General features: G+C 33.6%; 1 protein-coding gene across 5 annotated transcripts; it reads right to left on the bottom strand.

Moving 5' to 3' along the window:
• Positions 1-2,494: 2,494 nt before the first annotated feature.
• On the bottom strand, positions 2,495-17,927 carry LOC110107077 (probable low-specificity L-threonine aldolase 2). Of its 5 annotated transcripts, XM_020837219.2 has the most exons (11): positions 17,757-17,927; positions 17,457-17,678; positions 16,706-17,192; positions 10,552-10,663; positions 10,179-10,229; positions 9,977-10,048; positions 9,763-9,895; positions 9,394-9,452; positions 9,187-9,287; positions 2,842-2,908; positions 2,495-2,763 (listed from the first exon to the last, which is right to left on the bottom strand). In XM_020837219.2, the coding sequence occupies exons 3-11, from the start codon at positions 17,152-17,154 to the stop codon at positions 2,713-2,715; spliced, it is 1,095 nt and encodes a 364-aa protein (XP_020692878.1). In that variant the 5' UTR covers positions 17,155-17,192; positions 17,457-17,678; positions 17,757-17,927; the 3' UTR covers positions 2,495-2,712. The 5 variants fall into 5 exon arrangements, with proteins under 5 accessions (XP_020692878.1, XP_020692877.1, XP_020692876.1 ...); XM_020837218.2 differs by having other exon boundaries at positions 16,706-17,197; positions 17,457-17,927; XM_020837217.2 differs by having other exon boundaries at positions 17,457-17,927.
• Positions 17,928-18,498: the final 571 nt, after the last annotated feature.

Genomic DNA, 18,498 nt, shown 5'->3' with positions numbered 1-18,498 from the left:
GTGTCGTTGGGTTCATATATTCAAGATGTTCAGTTTGACTGTATGTTTGTTGAAATTGGAGTTTGAAGGATCCTAGAATTAAGTTTAGAAGTTTCCAACTTAATTTTGCCTCGAGATTTGTGCCCGATCAAGATAATTTTTTGAGGATATATCAAGCAGCTTTTTGGTTAAAAAATTTAAAATTTTATACTAAAAAACTACTTTAAAATAATAATAAAGTCATCCCAAATGAAGTTGAAATCATACTTTTGTTGATATTATTGTGTTGTTGTAAGAAATGATAATATGAGCAAATCAAGCACTTTGAGAGTAAAATTTTTTTCTTAAAGATGAATATAAATTAATTTTAGTATTCAAATAGGCTATAAATTGAATTTTGTTGTTAATATCTAGAAATATGAGACTTATTAATAGATATCTATTATAAATAAAAATATTTAAAATTTTAGTCTGGGTATATGCCCCACAAAATAGGCTTCGTGCCCCCAATTATATGTTGATGAAATTTTTTGTATCACTCTAATTGAAAACAAAAATTTTAATTAATTCATATTTATGATTAAAATTATGAATAAGAAAATAAAATGAAGACATTTAAATATTTTCATTATTACTTCAATTCTTTGTTTTCTATCTTTTTTTAAAGAAGATTTACATACATAATATTTAAAACTATTCTCTTTAATATATAGTCTTTTATTATCTTCTTAATGATACCCTCGAATCTCGATGAAAAAGAGAAAGTCATGACAAGATCTCGCTGGCAAGAGGATCAATGGCTTGGCGACGGCGTGTGAAGTACGAATAAGATATAAGAAAATCACAATGAGACCTCGATGAAAAAGAGGATCCACACAACCAGTGGCCGAGATAGAAAATTTTTTAGCGGGGGGCCAACTTCAAACTTGCTTTCACATACATATATTATATATAGTTGCTGAACAAGACTGAAATGATTAATAACTACTTAAAATCACAGTTTGATGTATGTTATGTAACAGTAAAAAGTAAATATGTTGTTAACATTTTGGTTGATTTCTAATTGGATAAGTACATCTCTAATAGTTCAAAATTTCCTTTCGATTCAATGCATGGTATGAATTTTAGAATCTTGTTTTAGTAGTTAATTTTTTAAAGTAAACTTTTGGAGGGGTGCATGTGCCCACCCTAGGGAAAAATTATTAGGTCCAGATAGCGGACGTAGCTCTACATCTGGACGCCAATAACATATCGCCACGTGCTCTTACTTTTTACCGCGCGGCCCGACGACTCGACCCAGACCGGAACACGGTATTGCTATATTCGGGTATTGCTCGGTATTGCTAGGTATTGCTGACAATAACGATAAATACCAATCTGTCAAGAGCAATACCTAACAATACCGAGCAATACCTAGCAATACCCCGGTATTGCTAGGTATTGCTCGGTATTGCTAGCTATTAGTCTTGACAGTTTGGTATTTCTCGTTATTGTCGAGCAATACCGAGCAATACGTAGCAATACCCCGGTCTGCACAAATCTGTCAATACATAGCAATACCGTCTGGGTCGTCGGGCCGCACGGTAAAGAGTAAAAGCACGTGGCGACATGTTATTGGCGTCAGGATATAGAGCTACGTCAAGTGTTCGGACCTAATAATTTTTCCACCTTAGGACACCCTTTCTCCGCCAGTGACACAACCCGCAACTAGATCTCGCTCGTAACGAGCATCAGGATCAACAAACCGTTAGAAACAAGCAGTTTAATTATAAACTGTAACATGTGTTATTTAAAAATTTGCATATCATAAAAATAAATAGTAAAATTTTAATGTTAAATATATAAATAGTATAATTAAAAAACTAATTAAAAATGATCCAAAGTGCCACTGCTTATATAATTAATTAATTTAAAAATGGGTTTAGAGTTTCAAAAATAATTAAGTGTACTTAAGCCTTAAGATTACGATGGCATAAAGGGCTTAGTTTTAATGTGAAGTACCGTTAAAAATAATTATTTTTTATTGCAATATTGTACTATCAAGAAATAATTAAATATATTTCTTAAACGCCTCGTGCAACATGATTTGCAATATTATATTATCTAATTAATAATTAGTAAACAAAAATTATTTTCATATTAATAAAAACATTTAATTTTCTTTTATTTTACGTCCTTGTCTTTTTCTCTATATTAATATAAAAAAAATTAATTTTTTTACTCTAAGAATGGACAAATTTAAATATTAACCAACACATTAATTTATTTTTATAGATAAACTAACATACTAAGAGCTAATTATACTGCTAATGTAATAATTTCATTATTTCTTTAATTTTTCTTTTATTTTCTTGTCTCAACTAATTATATTTTAAAAAATTAAAATATTAGCTTCACAAAAAAATTAAAAATAATATTTAATAAACAAAAACAATTTTAATTAAAATTATAAATATTTACTGAAATATTATATATTTAAATTATTATGATTATTTAAGTAATTAGTAAAGCTTAATTAAGATAACCAGCCTCCAAGCAAACTAAACAGAGGTCAAGTATTATAAGACTGACAGCAAAGTCTTTCAGATCTTGGTAAGGGAGAATAGAGAGCTTGGTAAGGGAAAATAGAGAGAGAGAGTCTTATTAAGAGATTAATTGCAGTAACAAACAATGGCAAGATTAGTAAATAAAAACAATTTCTTCAGTGATCATCACCATGGCTTGGCTGCTTGATTAGTTTCCATTGTTTGGTGAAGCTTCAGTCAAAATTTGATGAACAGCTTGCTGGAAAAAGGAGATGGAGAAACAGTATCAGGTTTCTGTAGAAATTTCATAGATAGAATTGCTATGTTTCTGAGTTACCTTAATGCATGTCAGGGCATAGTTGACATCATTGTCTGATATCTGGTAATGTAGAACTATTCTGATACTGATTACAGCAAATCAAAAGAGGGATCTGGTCAAAATCTTATGATATATGTAACAATTGGAAACATTTTGATCATAATTTGCAGGTTCATGTGATCAGTCCATGATGAATCTTACTATGATATTGGCTTTATGAAAAGTGGAAGGAAATAAGTCTTCGTTTGGAATAGTTTTCTTATTGCTTCTGGAAGCAACTTTTTAATACAAAAAATTTTAATTTTTATACTGTAAAGTTGCTTCAAGAAGCAATAAAAAAGCCATCCCAAATGAAGTCTAAGTCTTAAGAAATAAATGTTGCAGAGAGAAATATGAGACATCAACATCGAAGTTGCCGCCGTCGCTAGAGTTAAAAATGGAGCATATAATGATTGAATTGTATTTCAAATGTTCACAAAAGAATATAATAAAGCAAAGTGTTAGAGTGACAAGAGTTTCACAAAAGAGTTCACAGGAATCAGAAAACATAATAAAAAAACTACCTTTTGAGGAACCTCTGTATGTAGTTTTCTTTTTTGCAAAAATAACTGGCAGGTTTAGTAAGCATATGTTGTTCTATGCATAGCTCCAAACGAGAAAATGCAGAACCACTTTGATAGGCTGAAGATGAGGAGATGGAACCTTATTTCTTTGCATCTCTCTCCTAAGATCTATATAGTCAACTTCCACTTGAGAAAAATCTAATTTTTCATCTTATTATTTTATTTTGCATGAAAATTTCCTCCTACAATTGATGTTCTACAAGCTCCAACCAAAGGATCGATAACGATAATCAAACCAATTCAATTACTAAGGCGAATACTACTCTGCTCCATTACTCTGAATTTTCTGCCAAGCAAGCCGCCTATTCAGAATCACTTTTCAGCTTTATGTAAATACCTATGGATAGTTTAGTAATTCCAGCTCTAGTAGTTATTTAGATAAATAGTTTTGGCTTGTATTCACTAATGTATATGAGATTACTACTACTCTTCATTCGTTTACTATTCATCTTCTCCTCTAAACGAAGCTGCTATGACAGCAAGCTATTCATTAAAAGCTTGACTGTTCTCATGCTATCAGAGCGGCTAGCCTAAACACCAATCCATCCATTTCGCATAAAAGGGAGATTCGTCCGTCTCTCCTTCCACACCTCCGCCAACTGCTACAGCTATTCTGCCATCTTCTTCTTCAACTGAAACTCAAATTCCATCCACACTTAAATTTTGATATCAAATATAAAAAATATTATTCATATCCGGCTTCTTTCAGACAACTAACTTACTAGGAGATCTCAAATATTCAAACTCTTCACCGCAAACGGCTTCTCCGGTCATCTCGATGGCAGTATTTCATGTCCACCTAAACACATCCTTTTTGCCGAAAATCAGCTCACTCTAAATCCCTTGTTTTCTTCCTGGCATTTGGTAGATCAAAATCCCTCGGTAGCATTATTTTATACCATTTCTCCATCTATTCTACCATATATTCTTAACCTTGATACATGTTCTTTAATTTGGTCTACTCTAGAACATCGTTTCTTCTCCACAAATCATTCTTAGGGTAATCCAATTAAAAAATGAACTGCATTCTATTTCAATGCAAAGCTAGTCAATGCAAGAGTATCTGTCTCACGTAAAATGACTGGTTGACAATATCGCAGCCGTTGGGGGTAATATAGACACGTAAGATGTTATCCTTTATATACTAAATGGCTTGCCGGCTTCTTATCAATCATTTAAAGCATTTATTTCGACTAAACATACACCAGTTAGTCTCGACGATCTTTACTCACCACTATTGTGTAGCGAAGAAGTCAATCAAGCAACAAGTGCATTTAAGGATCTTGCTGTTACTGATTCTGTCCAGCAAATTGACACTCATTTTGCTCTAACCAACAATCTTGGACGAGGTCGTGGTCCATCTCCATTCTATCGTGGTCGTGGGGGTACCTCACCAATAGCAAATTCTTCTCGTTCCAGTCAGCCCAAATTCGCCGGAGATTGTCAAATTTGTGGGAAAAGAAGTCATTCAGCTCTAAACTGTTGGAATCGAACCAACCTCCAATATTCATCTAACTCCTCCAATGCCAATATTGCATTTATAGATGATACAACTACATCAACTTGGTACCCGGACACAGGAACTACAACTCATCTCACTCCAGAAACTCATTCTCTTCAACAACCATCACTATACATTGGTAACAATCAAGTTCTCATTGGCAATGGCAATTCTCTTCCCCATTCTTCAGTCCGATAAAGGTTTACTTCCTACACCGTCTCATAAGTTTTCCCTTACTCCCCTTCTTCATGAGCAAAATCTTACCTATAAACTCATTTCCATATCACAATTAACTAAAGATAAAAATTATTCTATTTTAGTTAACAAGTCTGGTTTTTGTGTAAAGGACTTGAAGACCAAACGCATCATTCTCCATGGTCCTTGCCATAATGGCCTCTATCCTCTCAACCGTCATTCCATGAATGCTCCTATCATTGCCGCTACCACGACCGTCTCCATCTCTCCATCCGACCTATGGCACCAAAGGCTAGGTCATCCAAATTCAACCACTTTAGCAGTTGTTTATGAATATATTCCTACTGCAAAACTTTCTTCTACATACACTTTTTGTAATGCCTGTGCTCTTGCTAAGAGCCACAAGCTACCATTTAGCACTTCTACTCGCGTATCCAAATTTCCACATGAATTAATCCATGCTTATGTTTGGGGTCCTTCCCCAATTGTCTCACGTTCTGGTTTTAGATATTATTTGCTTTTAATTGATGATAATTCAAGATACTCATGGCTTTATCCACTCAAACTAAAATCTGAAGTCACCTCCATAATAATTAACTTCAAAATTTTAATTGAGAAACAACTTCAACATACCATAAGCCCCCTTCAAACCAATGGTGGTGGAAAATTTTTGTACAATAATTTATGCTCATTTCTCTGCAAAAATGGTATTTCTCATCAATATACTTTTTTTTCTTTTCTCATCAATATACTTGTCCTCATACTCCTCAACAAAATGATGTTGCTAAGCGCAAACACCGACATCTTATTGACACAATTCGAACGCTTCTAATTGACTCCAATTTATCTGCTTCTTTTTTTATTGATGCAATTCTCACTGTTGTATATTTAATCAATCGTCTACCTTCACCAACTACTCTTTTTTTATCACCTTACCAGCTCCTCTACAAAACCCCACCTGATTATCTGCATCTACGCAAATTTGGTTGTCGTTGCTACCCCTGCTCCATCCTTATGCTTCCCACAAACTTGCCCCACGTTCTGCCGCTTGTATATTTCTTGGCTATGCTCCTTCACAAAAAGGCTATATATGCTTCAATACCCTAACAAACTGTAGCATTGTCTCCAAACATTTTTTTTTTTAGCATTGTCTCTAGACATGTCATTTTTTTTGAAGCATTTACTCAAACACCTACAACTTCGCTATCAGAAACTACTCCTCACCACACAAGCCTTCCACCCTTTCCACCCAACCTTCCACATATATTTCACAACTCTCCAACACTTCAACCCACTGAGCCATTATCACATTCCACTCCATCCTCTACAAAATCAACCTCTGCTGCTTCTAATAACTCCATCTCTGTTTCCTCCTCCACTTCACCAAACATTAGCTCTACTGGCCCTCCACCTCCACCACGTCATCCCATGACTAACCATCTCCATACAGGAAATTTAAAATCCCGTCAAATTTTAGACCTTCAACACACTATCTCCTCTACTCCTGCCTGCTACACTGCCGCCAAGCTTCCTCATTGGCGTGCAGCCATGCCATCCGAATTCAATGCTCTACAATCCCAAGGAAAATGGTCCTTAGTACCTCCTCCATCAAATCAAACCATAATTGGATGCAAGTGGATCTACCAGATCAAATGTCATGCCAACAGAACCTTTGCTCGTTACAAAGCCCGCTTAGTTGCTCAAGGGTTCAAATAGGAATACGGCATCGATTACCAAGAAACATTTAGTCCCGTGGTCAAATTCCTAACCATTAAAACCTTTATCATCATTGCCTTGCATCATGGCTGGTCCATACTTCAACTATATGTAGTTAATGCCTTCTTACATGGGAATCTCACTGAGACAATTTATATCGCCCAACCCCAAGGTTTTCAAGACCCTCAACAACCTACTCATGTTTGTAAATTGCACAGAGCAATCTAGGGTCTTAAACAGACAGCAAGGCAGTGGTTTGCAACTTTATCCTCATTTCTTCTTGCCAGAGATTTTAAAATTAGTCCCGCCGATCCTTCGTTCTTCATCTATGAACACAATCAGAAAACGGTTTATTTACTCATTTATGTTGACGATATCCTGTTATGTGGTATTGATTCACAATTTATATCTACCCTGCTACAACAGCTTCGGCAACAATTCCAAATTCAAAACCTTGGCGCACTGTCTCACTTTCTCAGCATTGAGTTCATTCGGACATTCGAAGGCTACCATTTGTCTCAACACAACTATGTTAAACTCTTATCCACTTCAGCCATGTCAAATAGCAAACCATTGGCAACACCTTTACCTGCAAAAGGGCCATCTGAACCAGAACTTCAACTCACTTACAGTTAACCACATTCAACCTGCATTTTTCTGCCAAATTGCTGGTTCATTATAGTATTTAACTAACACCATACCTGATATTGCTTTCGCCTTCAACAAATTGTGCCAACATATGCATCAACCATTACTCTACCATTTTCCGCTTTTAAAATGCATTCTTCGCTACTTCAAAGGCACCATATCTCTTGGTCTCTACCCAAGACCAATCTCAAACTATCAACTTATGCCGACTCATATTGGGCTAGAGACAAATCAACTATAGGTTATTGCATATTTCTTGGTTCAACACTCCTCTCTTGATAAGTCAAGAAGAAATCCACCGTGGTTCGCTCTTCTACTGAAGCAGAATATTGCTCTCTTGCTGCTGCAGCTGTGGATATTATTTTGCTTCATCGCTTATGTGCTGATTTCTCTATAAATCTTTCATCAACCCCACTCAACTGTGACAATATTTCAGCATTGTCACTAGCTTCTAACCTCGCCTTTCATGCACGAACCAAGCATATTGAAATAAACTATCACTTCATTTGTGACTGTATTCAGGCCCGGCACATCACGGTTCATCATGTCTCCAGTGTGGATCAGCTTGCAGATGTTTTCACCAAGTACTTACACACTCAACGCCTCAATCTCTTACATCCAAACTGATGGTTTTTCCCCACATCAGTTTGAGGGGGCTGATAATGATAATCAAACCAATTCAATTACTAAGGCGAATACTACTCAGCTCCATCACTCTGAGTCTTCTGCCAAGCAAGCCGCTTACACAGAACCACTCTTCAGGTTTATGTAACTACTATGGGTAGTTGAGTAATTCCAGCTCTAGTAGTATTTAGATAAATAGTTTTGGCTTGTATTCACTAATGTATATGAGATTCCTACTCTTCATTCGTTTACTGCTCCTCTTCTCCTCTAAACGAAGCTGCTATGACAGCAAGCTATTCATTAAAAGCTTGTTTGTTCTCAAGGAGTAGCTGTAATATACAGCTAATTTTAAATAAATATTAAGAAATGTTTAGTATGAATGTCATTAACATGCAAGAGAGATATTGTTGCTAAGGTTTTATTTGGGAGGATTGTCTTACTACTTCTTAAAGCAGTTTTCTACTACAAAAATTTTAATTTTTGTATTAGAAAGCGGGTTTAAGAAGAAGTAAGAAAGCCGTCCTAAACAAAGCCTAAGTTGTGGAGCGTAATTAATATGTCACGAAGAAATCTCTTACGCAAATTAGGGCTTCGTTTGGGACGGTTTTCTTGCTTCTTCTTAAAGTAGTTTTTTAGTTAAAAAAAATTTGATTTTTGTACTAAAAAGTTGCTTTAAGTAGTAAGAAAGCCGTCCCAAACAAAGCCTGAGTACTTTGAGAGTTGTTTTATTACCATTTTTTTTTATAAAGGCGGACATGATCATCTGTGGATGATATTTGAGAGTTCAGGACTTTAAAATACTCCACAAGGACCACAACACAACTGTAAACATAGTGAAACCTAGAGCGGAGATGCAGGACATGAATCAACTGGAATACTATATATAAAATTCTTAGCAAGTTCAGTCATCAGTGTGGTTATTTTATTTTATTTTATTTTTTATCTTCGTTGATTTGAATTTGATCTTACTTAATTCCCAACAAATGCAAAATAAAGTACAAAAAAATTCTGCAGAGAATGCAGAAAACAGCAAGAAATACTAGTTTGAAAATGTACCTAGTTGAGCTTGAAGGTAGCACAAGCACACCACGCTCTTCCAAGACTTGACAGAGCCTTTTAGGTGATAAAACTGAAGTATCTAAGATGGTAAAAAAGACCTAAAAGGAAAAAAGAAGATTAAAACTACTGCAAGATTCTAAATTAAACTGTCAACAGCTAAGTTATTTGCAAAATTGATTTTGCACTGAACTATAGACAACTAACCATATTGGTCTCCACCGACTTTGCATCAACACTAAATTGTTCAATTTGACTCAATCCTTCTGAAAAAGATAAATAATTTTAACAACCATAAGAAGTACTTCAAATAATTTAAGAATAGTAAACAAAACTCATAAGTTACAAAGCAAAAATCCAAACATGGGCTTCACTGCTTATGATGATTAATCTAAACATTTTTTTTGGGAATGATGAGTAATAAATCTCAAAATATTTCACTTGAATTTGTGATCCAAAGAAACAACATTCTCCTTCAACCACTGGTCCGCGGATACTTTCAGAAATCTAGAAATTTCATGGAAGAACTAACAAACAAAAAAGAAAACATGCAAAACTAGAGTTACGAGATAGGACCTGCTATTATTTTGGCCTTTCTATGATCATCCTCAAGCTTGCTAACATTCTCACTCAAAGCAACATAAGCAGCTGCACAAAGTACTCCAACTTGCCTCATGCATCCACCTAAGGCTTTTCTAAGCCTTCTAGCCTAAAATATAGTAAAAAAGTAGGGTGAAAAGCAATGCTTAGGGATAGGTCTTAGTGTTTGAAGCTAGTTTTACACCTTTACCTTTGCAATAAAGTTTTTCGAACCTACAAGAACAGATCCAGCAGGAGCTCCCAAACCTTTTGACAAGCACACCTGAATGATATTACAATTACAAGAAAAATGAATGACAAGCTTTGGTATTAGTTGAAGTCAAGTTTACACCATTAAACAAATAAAAAACTAAATCTGATGTGAACTTAAGAACATGAAGGAACATAAGTACCGAAACAGAATCAGCAGCCTGTACAAGCCTGTGAACGGGAACTCTCAGAGCCTGGCATATCAAACTAAAACAATGAGAAAATGAATCTAGATATCAAGCACATTACTTGGAATACAAAATATATACGTGTGATTCTAAACTGCAACATGCTAACTATTCCACCCAATTGAATACATGATGAAAAAATAAATAATGAGATGAGAATATCATTTTGTTTGAATGAATAGAGGAAATTAGATATGATGATCCTAAAAATGAGAAAAATAGAATGTGAAGATACTTGGAAAGAAATTTCAATGGTATTGTAAAAGATGTTTATGAAATGAAACCAACTAATTTACAAGTACTTTATGAGCAATGCTAAGATACGTACTATAGAAGCATTAAAGATGCGTGCTCCATCTATGTGAAGCTTCAAACCATGTTTCTTAGCAATCTCACCAACTTTGTCTGTGTATTCAGCAGAAATGCATCTACCTCCACAACTGCAGCAAGGATAAACAAAAAATATACAAGTTAAGACAGTTCAATTGTAAAATTCACATTGCATTTTTGCATGATAAGGTTTACAGGATGCTATTTAAATAACCGGATTTGAGGGAATATATACTTGTTTTCTATAATTTTTGTAGTAAAAATGCGATTACTCAAGGAATATATTGTGACAACAAATTCCCATAATAATATGTAATGTGGATTTCAATAACTACCGCTCCGACATCCAAAAAATCACTGCATTCTCAACTCAAACAATGCTTTCCTTTCCAATTACAAGTGTTATCTCTGTCATCTCATAAAAGTTTTTTTTTTCTCTTAATTAATTACTGGTAATATTTAAATCACTCAGAACAACAAGAAAATTAACAAGCTCCAAGGCATCATGCTTGAAGGACTAAAAAAATTTAACAAAAAAGAAATCCTATAATGGTCCAATAGGTTTTTCTGGAAGAAGCAGACACAGGAAAACCGTGATTCCAGGCAGGTAGCATGTCTGACACATATATAAATAATAAAAAATTATTTAGCAAAAGTGGATGCTTCACAGAGGAACTAAAGAACATTTGCAAGACAAATGGCTACCTAACTCAATAAACTTCTTAAATTTGATTTTTCAAGATTGATTGCTATCAAACTCTAGATTTGTTCACTTAATACTACACACTTGCCATCTTATGTTGCTCTATAAAAGAAGAAATCAATGGTTGTAATTATCAACAACCACAAAAAAGTAGAGAGAAATGAGAGGGAGATGTCAACCTAGAAAAAAGGAAGTAGTTTTCACATGTTTTCTGAAGAGAGAAAGCCGACCTTTTCAAGATCAAGCACAAGATGAAGCAGTCATTGCTACTTTTAGTTATATCAAAAGGTGAAGCTTTTGATTGTACTCTTGCAATAGAAGATGTGAGTAATAGAAGCAACAACATTATCTCTTTCTCCACATTCACCTTCGCCATCACAGTAGGTGATTGCATTGCCTCTTTATCATAGGCATGGAAAAAATGGTATTTCAATCCTTATTTATACAAAGTGTAATTTTAAGATTAGTATACTATTAGAACTTTTGTAACAACAACATAGATGACTCTCACTGATCCACATAAACTTTTGTCTTGTGATTGTGACTTTTTTCTATATGTTCTACGTATTTATTTAATATTGCTCGAAGTATTATTATCATAATAACTAATAAAGAGGCAAGGCTATGCGGAGTATGACGGTTGTGAAGCTTGAGATTGAGAAGTGTGATGGCTCAATGAACTTTGAGCTCTAAAAGAACTATAAGATGCGGAGTGTTTTAATCCAACAAGATCTAATGAAAGCACCCATGAGTCATTTAAAGATGTCTGTGAACAAGAAAAAGAAGATATGAAAGAGAGCGCTCTCCCAATGATTTAACTATGCATGATAAATGAGCTCTTGATAGAGGTTTTCAAGAACACGGCTACAAAAGGTTTTGTGACTCAAAGAGGAGTCTTTATACATGACCAAGAACCCCCCCTCCAACAATTTATATTATAGGCAAAAATTGTATTTACACTACATGTAAGAAGTTAATCAATCAAATCACAACCGGCTATTCTATTATTCATAACTTGAAAAATATTAATGTAATTTTTGATGATGCATATCAAGCATTATTATTAATATGTTATTATGTCCTTATAAACACTTCTAAGATATGTTGAATTATTGTGACACAATAAACTTGAGGATGTCAAGAATTCACTTTTATTAAAGGATATGATAAATCAATTGAAGGTTTATTGTAGGTTAGAATGAAGTCTATAAGTGAGGATCTTATTCTAATCATAATATAAGTAAATCACATAACAACTTTAAGTAAATCACTTCTACTATAAAAAGAAAAGATACATGAAGATACATTTAGTTGTCTTAAATAGATCTAAAAGCATATGACAACCACAAAGACGATAAATCAGCTGATGCAAGTGTTGTAATAAAATTTTCTAATTATGACATCAACAATATTTTCTTGGCGACTTAAGACAAACTATAAACATCTGAAGCTAGCTTGCACAATCATGTATTCTAATTGAAATTTTTTTTTTTTATGCATAAGCAAACTTTGATAATTGTATTAATGTAAGAATTAAAGTTGTATATAAGACTAGAGGTACTGGCATATGAAGTTGAAGACTTAAGGTGTTGCTATATCATTGGCTAGTGAATAGCATATAATTTATAAGGAGAAAATTTTAATATCCTTAAGTACTCTTAATGTTACAGGACATAAATTCTCACATAGCACTGAATCCCTTAAGTTTGTAGGGGTGCGCAGGGGTTCGCAGATTATCTTAAAGGCAAATAAAGTTAATGAACTATGTGATATATGGATAATATCAAGTGTGAATGAATCTTAAGTTTAATAGCCACAATCTTAAAAATCAAATGTGAATGGATCTTAAATTTGATAGGCACCAATCTTGAAATACAAAATCAAACTTCTCCAAAATGATTAAGAAACTTTAGAAGCCACACCAAATAATCTTCCACATGGAGTTTGAATTTTAAATATACTTATTTAATCATCTTTTCTAAACACTTCACCATGGGAAACCTTTTTCCACCAATCACAAAGTTAACTACTATGGCTTTGAAGTACCTAAGTTCATTAGTAGCAAACATGCCATATCCTTTTGCTACAAACATAACATTAGTTTCATGAAGCTCACTGATTCCAAATTTTTGCTTGCCTTGCAAATACTCATATGTCCTTTACAGAAATTTTATTCTGCATTGCTCTTTTGCAATCATCACCAATAGATTATTAAGTAGTTTTTAAAATTCTAGTGCTTGATGACATATACTTACTATCATTTTTTTCTTCCATAAATTACCACCATAATTATTAAATTCAACATGTCAACATGCAACATAAAATTTTATGAAACATAAGAGTCAACTAAACTCCATTTGCTTTCAAGACAACAAACACACCCTTACAAACCTTAAGGTTTTCAACATCACCCAATTATCTATATCCTATAACTCTAAGAGCACTTAAGGATATTAATTTTTTTCTCTTTTAGATGGTACATACCTTACTCTACCCAACAATACAACTGAACCATTATGTGTCCTCAACCTATACTAAGACCCTTAATCTTATACACATCTTATTTTCTCATATAAACACAACCACATGAACTTGACATTTACATAAAAAATATACTTTAATAAAACACATGATTATAACAGGCTATGTCTAGAATCCATTTATCATTACAGATGTTATTTTCAATCACCAAAAGAGCATGATTAATATTATAACTAAAAAAAAAATTGCAAGAATACTTATATCAATTGATTTGTCCTCTTTATGGTTATCCTGTATTTCTTGATCTGTCTTTAATATAGGAAAAAAAATTCCTCTTTATATGCCATTTTTTTAACAGTATAAGCAAGTGATCTATTTAAATTTATTCTGAAATTTTCTTGTCATGATAAGGATAACAAATAAAACCCTTGTGAAGCTCACTCTAACAGATAATATACCTTCAATTAATTTATTAGTTGCCTCAAGCTTAGAAATCACATTCTTTGAAAAAAGTAAAATTTTCTATCCACTAAACTTCTTCTATCATGAGCAAAAACATTGTATCATGAAAATAATTGTAAAAAAAAAAGTAAATAACACAATAGAAATAATGATTGATACTCATCATCTATAATCACATTAATATTTTTCAAATATTGAATAATATAATTATTGCGAAGTGATTTAATAGACGTACACTCCTATATGCAGAGTAAATACAATTTTTTACTTCTAATATAATTTATTATAAGTTTTTGGTTATATATAAAGATTCTAGTTTAAGCCACAAACCTTCTATAATTATTTGCTTTAAATCTTTGTCAAGACCTCAATTATAAAACACAACTAATTAATGACTATTGTACTCCTCATAATATATGATACCAATTTTTATGATAATAATAAAACTTCAAGCAAGATCAAATAAACATAAAGAGAAAACATATCAAAGATTACAGCCATAAGATGCAAATCTATGTGGTTCAATGAGACTTACCTATCCTAGCCATACAGAGATTAAATAATGTATTAGATTTTTTAAAAAAGTACATGAAGAAATTATAACTTTTACAAATAAATGCAAATACAAGCTTGCCCATACCACCTGTAAAGAGAAAATGCAATAACCTTCTATGAAGATAGAGATTGGACACGAAGAAAAAAAAATGTTGTTGTTGCTTACATTCCATATTGCAAGAGCATAATAAAAAGCTAGTCCTTTCGGTGGAATTGAAAACAACATCATTTGCTTCTTGATATAGATTTCTCCCTCTTACAAATACCTAAACAACACCTTCCTTCTCTTTGGGGTTGGCAAACCCCACTCCTTTCTCTGCACCTCCTCTCTATTTTTTTATGGTTATGAATAATTGTAGTTATTAATTTCTTTCTCTTTTATAGAGCAACATAAAATGGTAGGTGTGAAGGTCAATGAATTTAGAGTTTAGTAGTTTTTCAATCTCAAAAAATCAAGTGTGAATAGATATTAAGTTTGATAACTAATCATTTTAAAAATACCAAACTAGCTATCGAATGCCTCAATAAAATTGAAAAACATGAATAGCCAAGAACTAGCAAGCACACTCGCTATAGTTAAAACAAGGCATAGTTGTTAGTACGTTGCATAACCATCATTAGGACTGAAAGAAATGAAAATATTGGTTCTATGAATGGTGCTTTAGAGCATCCATTCCTTAAAGTATTGACATTTCTCAATAATATCTAAGAATTTGGTAAAAACCTTCATCAAAACGGGAGAATATATAGGGGTTGTATAGATACCATACTAAGAGATGTAACAGTGAACATAATCTTAGTTGATTAAAATATGATTCCATTTGCAAACAAATTGCATGGCCTAATCTATGGCTTGGTAATGAGGACATGGAAGTGAGGAGGCTTTTCTCGATGAAAATAGCTTGTATTGGCTTTGAAAAGATGAGGACCTCTTACAATGTTGATAAACAAGGCCTGTGAACACAATGGACCAACTCCGCTTCCCCAACTTTCAAAATATTCACCTCTGGATTGAGCCGGGTCGCTGGGTCACGTACCATAATAAATATATATAAATAAAATTTACGTGTACAATCCACGTGTCACAATTTTATTGGAGTCCGGATGCATAGCTATGTCCGGACTTCGCACTCAATAATTTCTCTGAAACCAATAACTTTAGAGAGCGCAAATGGGCATAATGGTAAATGCAAATGAAATTTCACTTTGCAACCACATGTGTTGCTTTGTCAACAACAACATCAAGCCTTTATCCCACTACGTGGGGTCGGCTATATGAATCTTTTTTCTCCATTGTGTTCGGCTAAGAGTTAAATTTGCACTTAGATATATTATCGCATTTCTTTGTCAACAATAAACAAAATTTCAGACTTTTAAAAAAAGTTGAAATGTTTGGCCTGGATTGATGATTCCAAGGGAGACTATTTCATATCCAAAGAAAGATCGAAGAGTCATTTTCACGTGGCCATTTGTCTCAAATTCACAAAACATGGTCAATTTATTTAAAGAGAACTACTCTTGATGTTATTTGGGAATTTTTTTTTTTTTTTTTAAGAACAATTCTTTATCAGAATATCTTTATAAATGACTTAACTACTACAAATTAGGCCCCACTCGGCCTCACTGCACAGTTTTTTATATATGAAAGTCTAGCAGCAACAACATTGGAGGGTAAGGCCATGACATAAAAATGTAAATATGTAGCATTTATGACTTCCTAAGATGAACTGGAAGACCCCACATGTAGCAAATGAGAGACCAATCTAAAGAGCATCATATCAAAGCATTTGAAGCAATAGATAATTGAAAATCTCAAAAATATACATAACTTAAATGAATATGTAATAAAAAAAAAAGAAAGAGAAACTTCACAAGCAAATACCAATCTCATAACCCAAACTTGACTAGTAAAGTTAAAATAACAATTTAATAAAAACTTTGAATTTCTTACTTGGCTTGCGTATTCTCCAAGCAAATTAATCGAGTGGTTGGGTAGTAAAGGGAATCAGTGGGAGTCCTTATTGCTGCCTCAATCTTATCAATATCCATAGTGCCATCAGGATTATTTTTTATAGTTTTAGGATGCACGCCTCCAAAGGTTGAAATTCCCCCATTCTCATAAACATGAATGTGTGAGTCATCACCAAGGATAACCTCACTTCCCCTTATCTCACAATGAACAAGAACGGCTATGAGGTTCCCCATGGTCCCAGAAGGTACAAAGACTGCAGCTTCTTTACCCATAACCTTTGCCACCTCAGACTCTAATTGGAATGCCGTAGGGTCTGTTCCTAAGGCATCATCATCCACATCAGCGTTAGCCATGGCAGCTCGCATCACATCGGATGGTTTAGTAACAGTATCAGATCTAAGATCAACTGTTCTGGTCACCATTTTCATGTTCTTAGATGAAGAAGTGCTGTAGAACCTCCTTTAATCTGTCCTGAATAAAGAACATAGCTCAGGACGGCAAAAGAAGGTACTTGAAATATGCAATTGTCACAGGTATCAACAGTTAAAGAGGAAAATAACTAAGAGGAAAAAGGGTCAATTATGTTCTTAGTTGCTGCCGCTGCAGCAAAACGGAAAAGAAACAAGTTCGGTTAAGGATTGTGCAGGCTCTATTCTACCGTATGAGCAAAAATAAAGTTAAAACATATGAAATCAAATGGAAAATTGAAATGCTTTTTTGGAAGAAATACGGTTTCAACTTCTATTCCTCTGTCAAAATGGCGCTGAACCGAAGAATCCGTCGCAGCCCGCCTGTTCGTGAATGGTGAACGAGGAATTTGGGTATTCTTTCCTCTCCTTTATATAGTTAAAACCCTAACAAGCCTCCAGCGCCAAATTGGAGCACGTGGTCGACTGCCATCCACCAGTTGCTCTCCACCCATACGTCTCTCGTCTAAAAAAGCTCCGAAGTTCTGCCATTGGCAAGCGAGGAAGACGACGAAATAACCCAACTTTCCTCATATTTTAAAAGCTAAAATTTGATGCAGTACCGAACTAGCGATCGGATGCGACGGCAAGAAGCCATTTTTCCTCGTCGGATCCACGATTGATGTCAGAAGCCGGAGGAGCTAATCCAGGATGGGCATTCTCCAGCTCATGCCTCATGCTGCGTGCGCCTGCGCCTGAGCTTCGGGAAGAGCTTCGGAGGATATAGGACTTATCCATTATATCAAATTTCTTATAGAAAGTTAGAAACTAAAAAATAATTTTTCATTTCAATTTTTTCTAATTTTTTATACAAATTAATAGCAAATATTTAAAAAATAAAGTTAAAAAAAAAAACTGATATTTTTACAATGAATTCTTTAGGGCAACTCAAGTGTTTGTTCTTCTTTAGCTGCAACCGAGCGCCATTCTTTACGCCATTTGCTCGGAGATGAACAGTGTGACGCCAATATAGCGGTGCACAGTTCATTCGCCATTTGTTTTTTTTGATTTTTAATTCGTAAGTTAATTCTCAATTTTAAAGATTCAAGTTTAGAAAATTTTTATTACTAATTAAAATAATAAATTAGAAATATCTTATTTTTTTAGAAATCTAAATATTTTTTAATTATGACATATTAATATTTTTTATTACTAATGTAATTTTTAATTTATTAACTAAATATTTATTTATTTATGAAATATTAATATTCCAAATTATTTTATGGAGCAAAAAATATTTTTTTTTATTATAATATATTTAAATTCAAAAATTCAATAAATAAAATTTATGATTAAAAATATATA

Source organism: Dendrobium catenatum, unplaced genomic scaffold (assembly GCF_001605985.2).
Source record: "Dendrobium catenatum unplaced genomic scaffold, ASM160598v2 original_scaffold_27293, whole genome shotgun sequence".
In the NCBI taxonomy this organism is placed as follows: domain Eukaryota; kingdom Viridiplantae; phylum Streptophyta; class Magnoliopsida; order Asparagales; family Orchidaceae; genus Dendrobium; species Dendrobium catenatum.
The sequence above is the reverse complement of the archived record's forward strand: the minus strand, read 5'-3'. Positions and strand labels throughout refer to the sequence as shown.

Coding starts and splice junctions, on each gene's coding strand:
- LOC110107077 (XM_020837218.2), bottom strand. CDS start 17,154: ATGAAAATGGTGACCAGAACAGTTGATCTTAGATCTGATACTGTTACT. Junction 9,453..9,762: donor AAAGGCCAAAATAATAGCAG/GTCCTATCTCGT, acceptor TATCTTTTTCAG/AAGGATTGAGTCAAATTGAA. Junction 2,909..9,186: donor CTACCTTCAAGCTCAACTAG/GTACATTTTCAA, acceptor TGCTGTAATCAG/TATCAGAATAGTTCTACATT.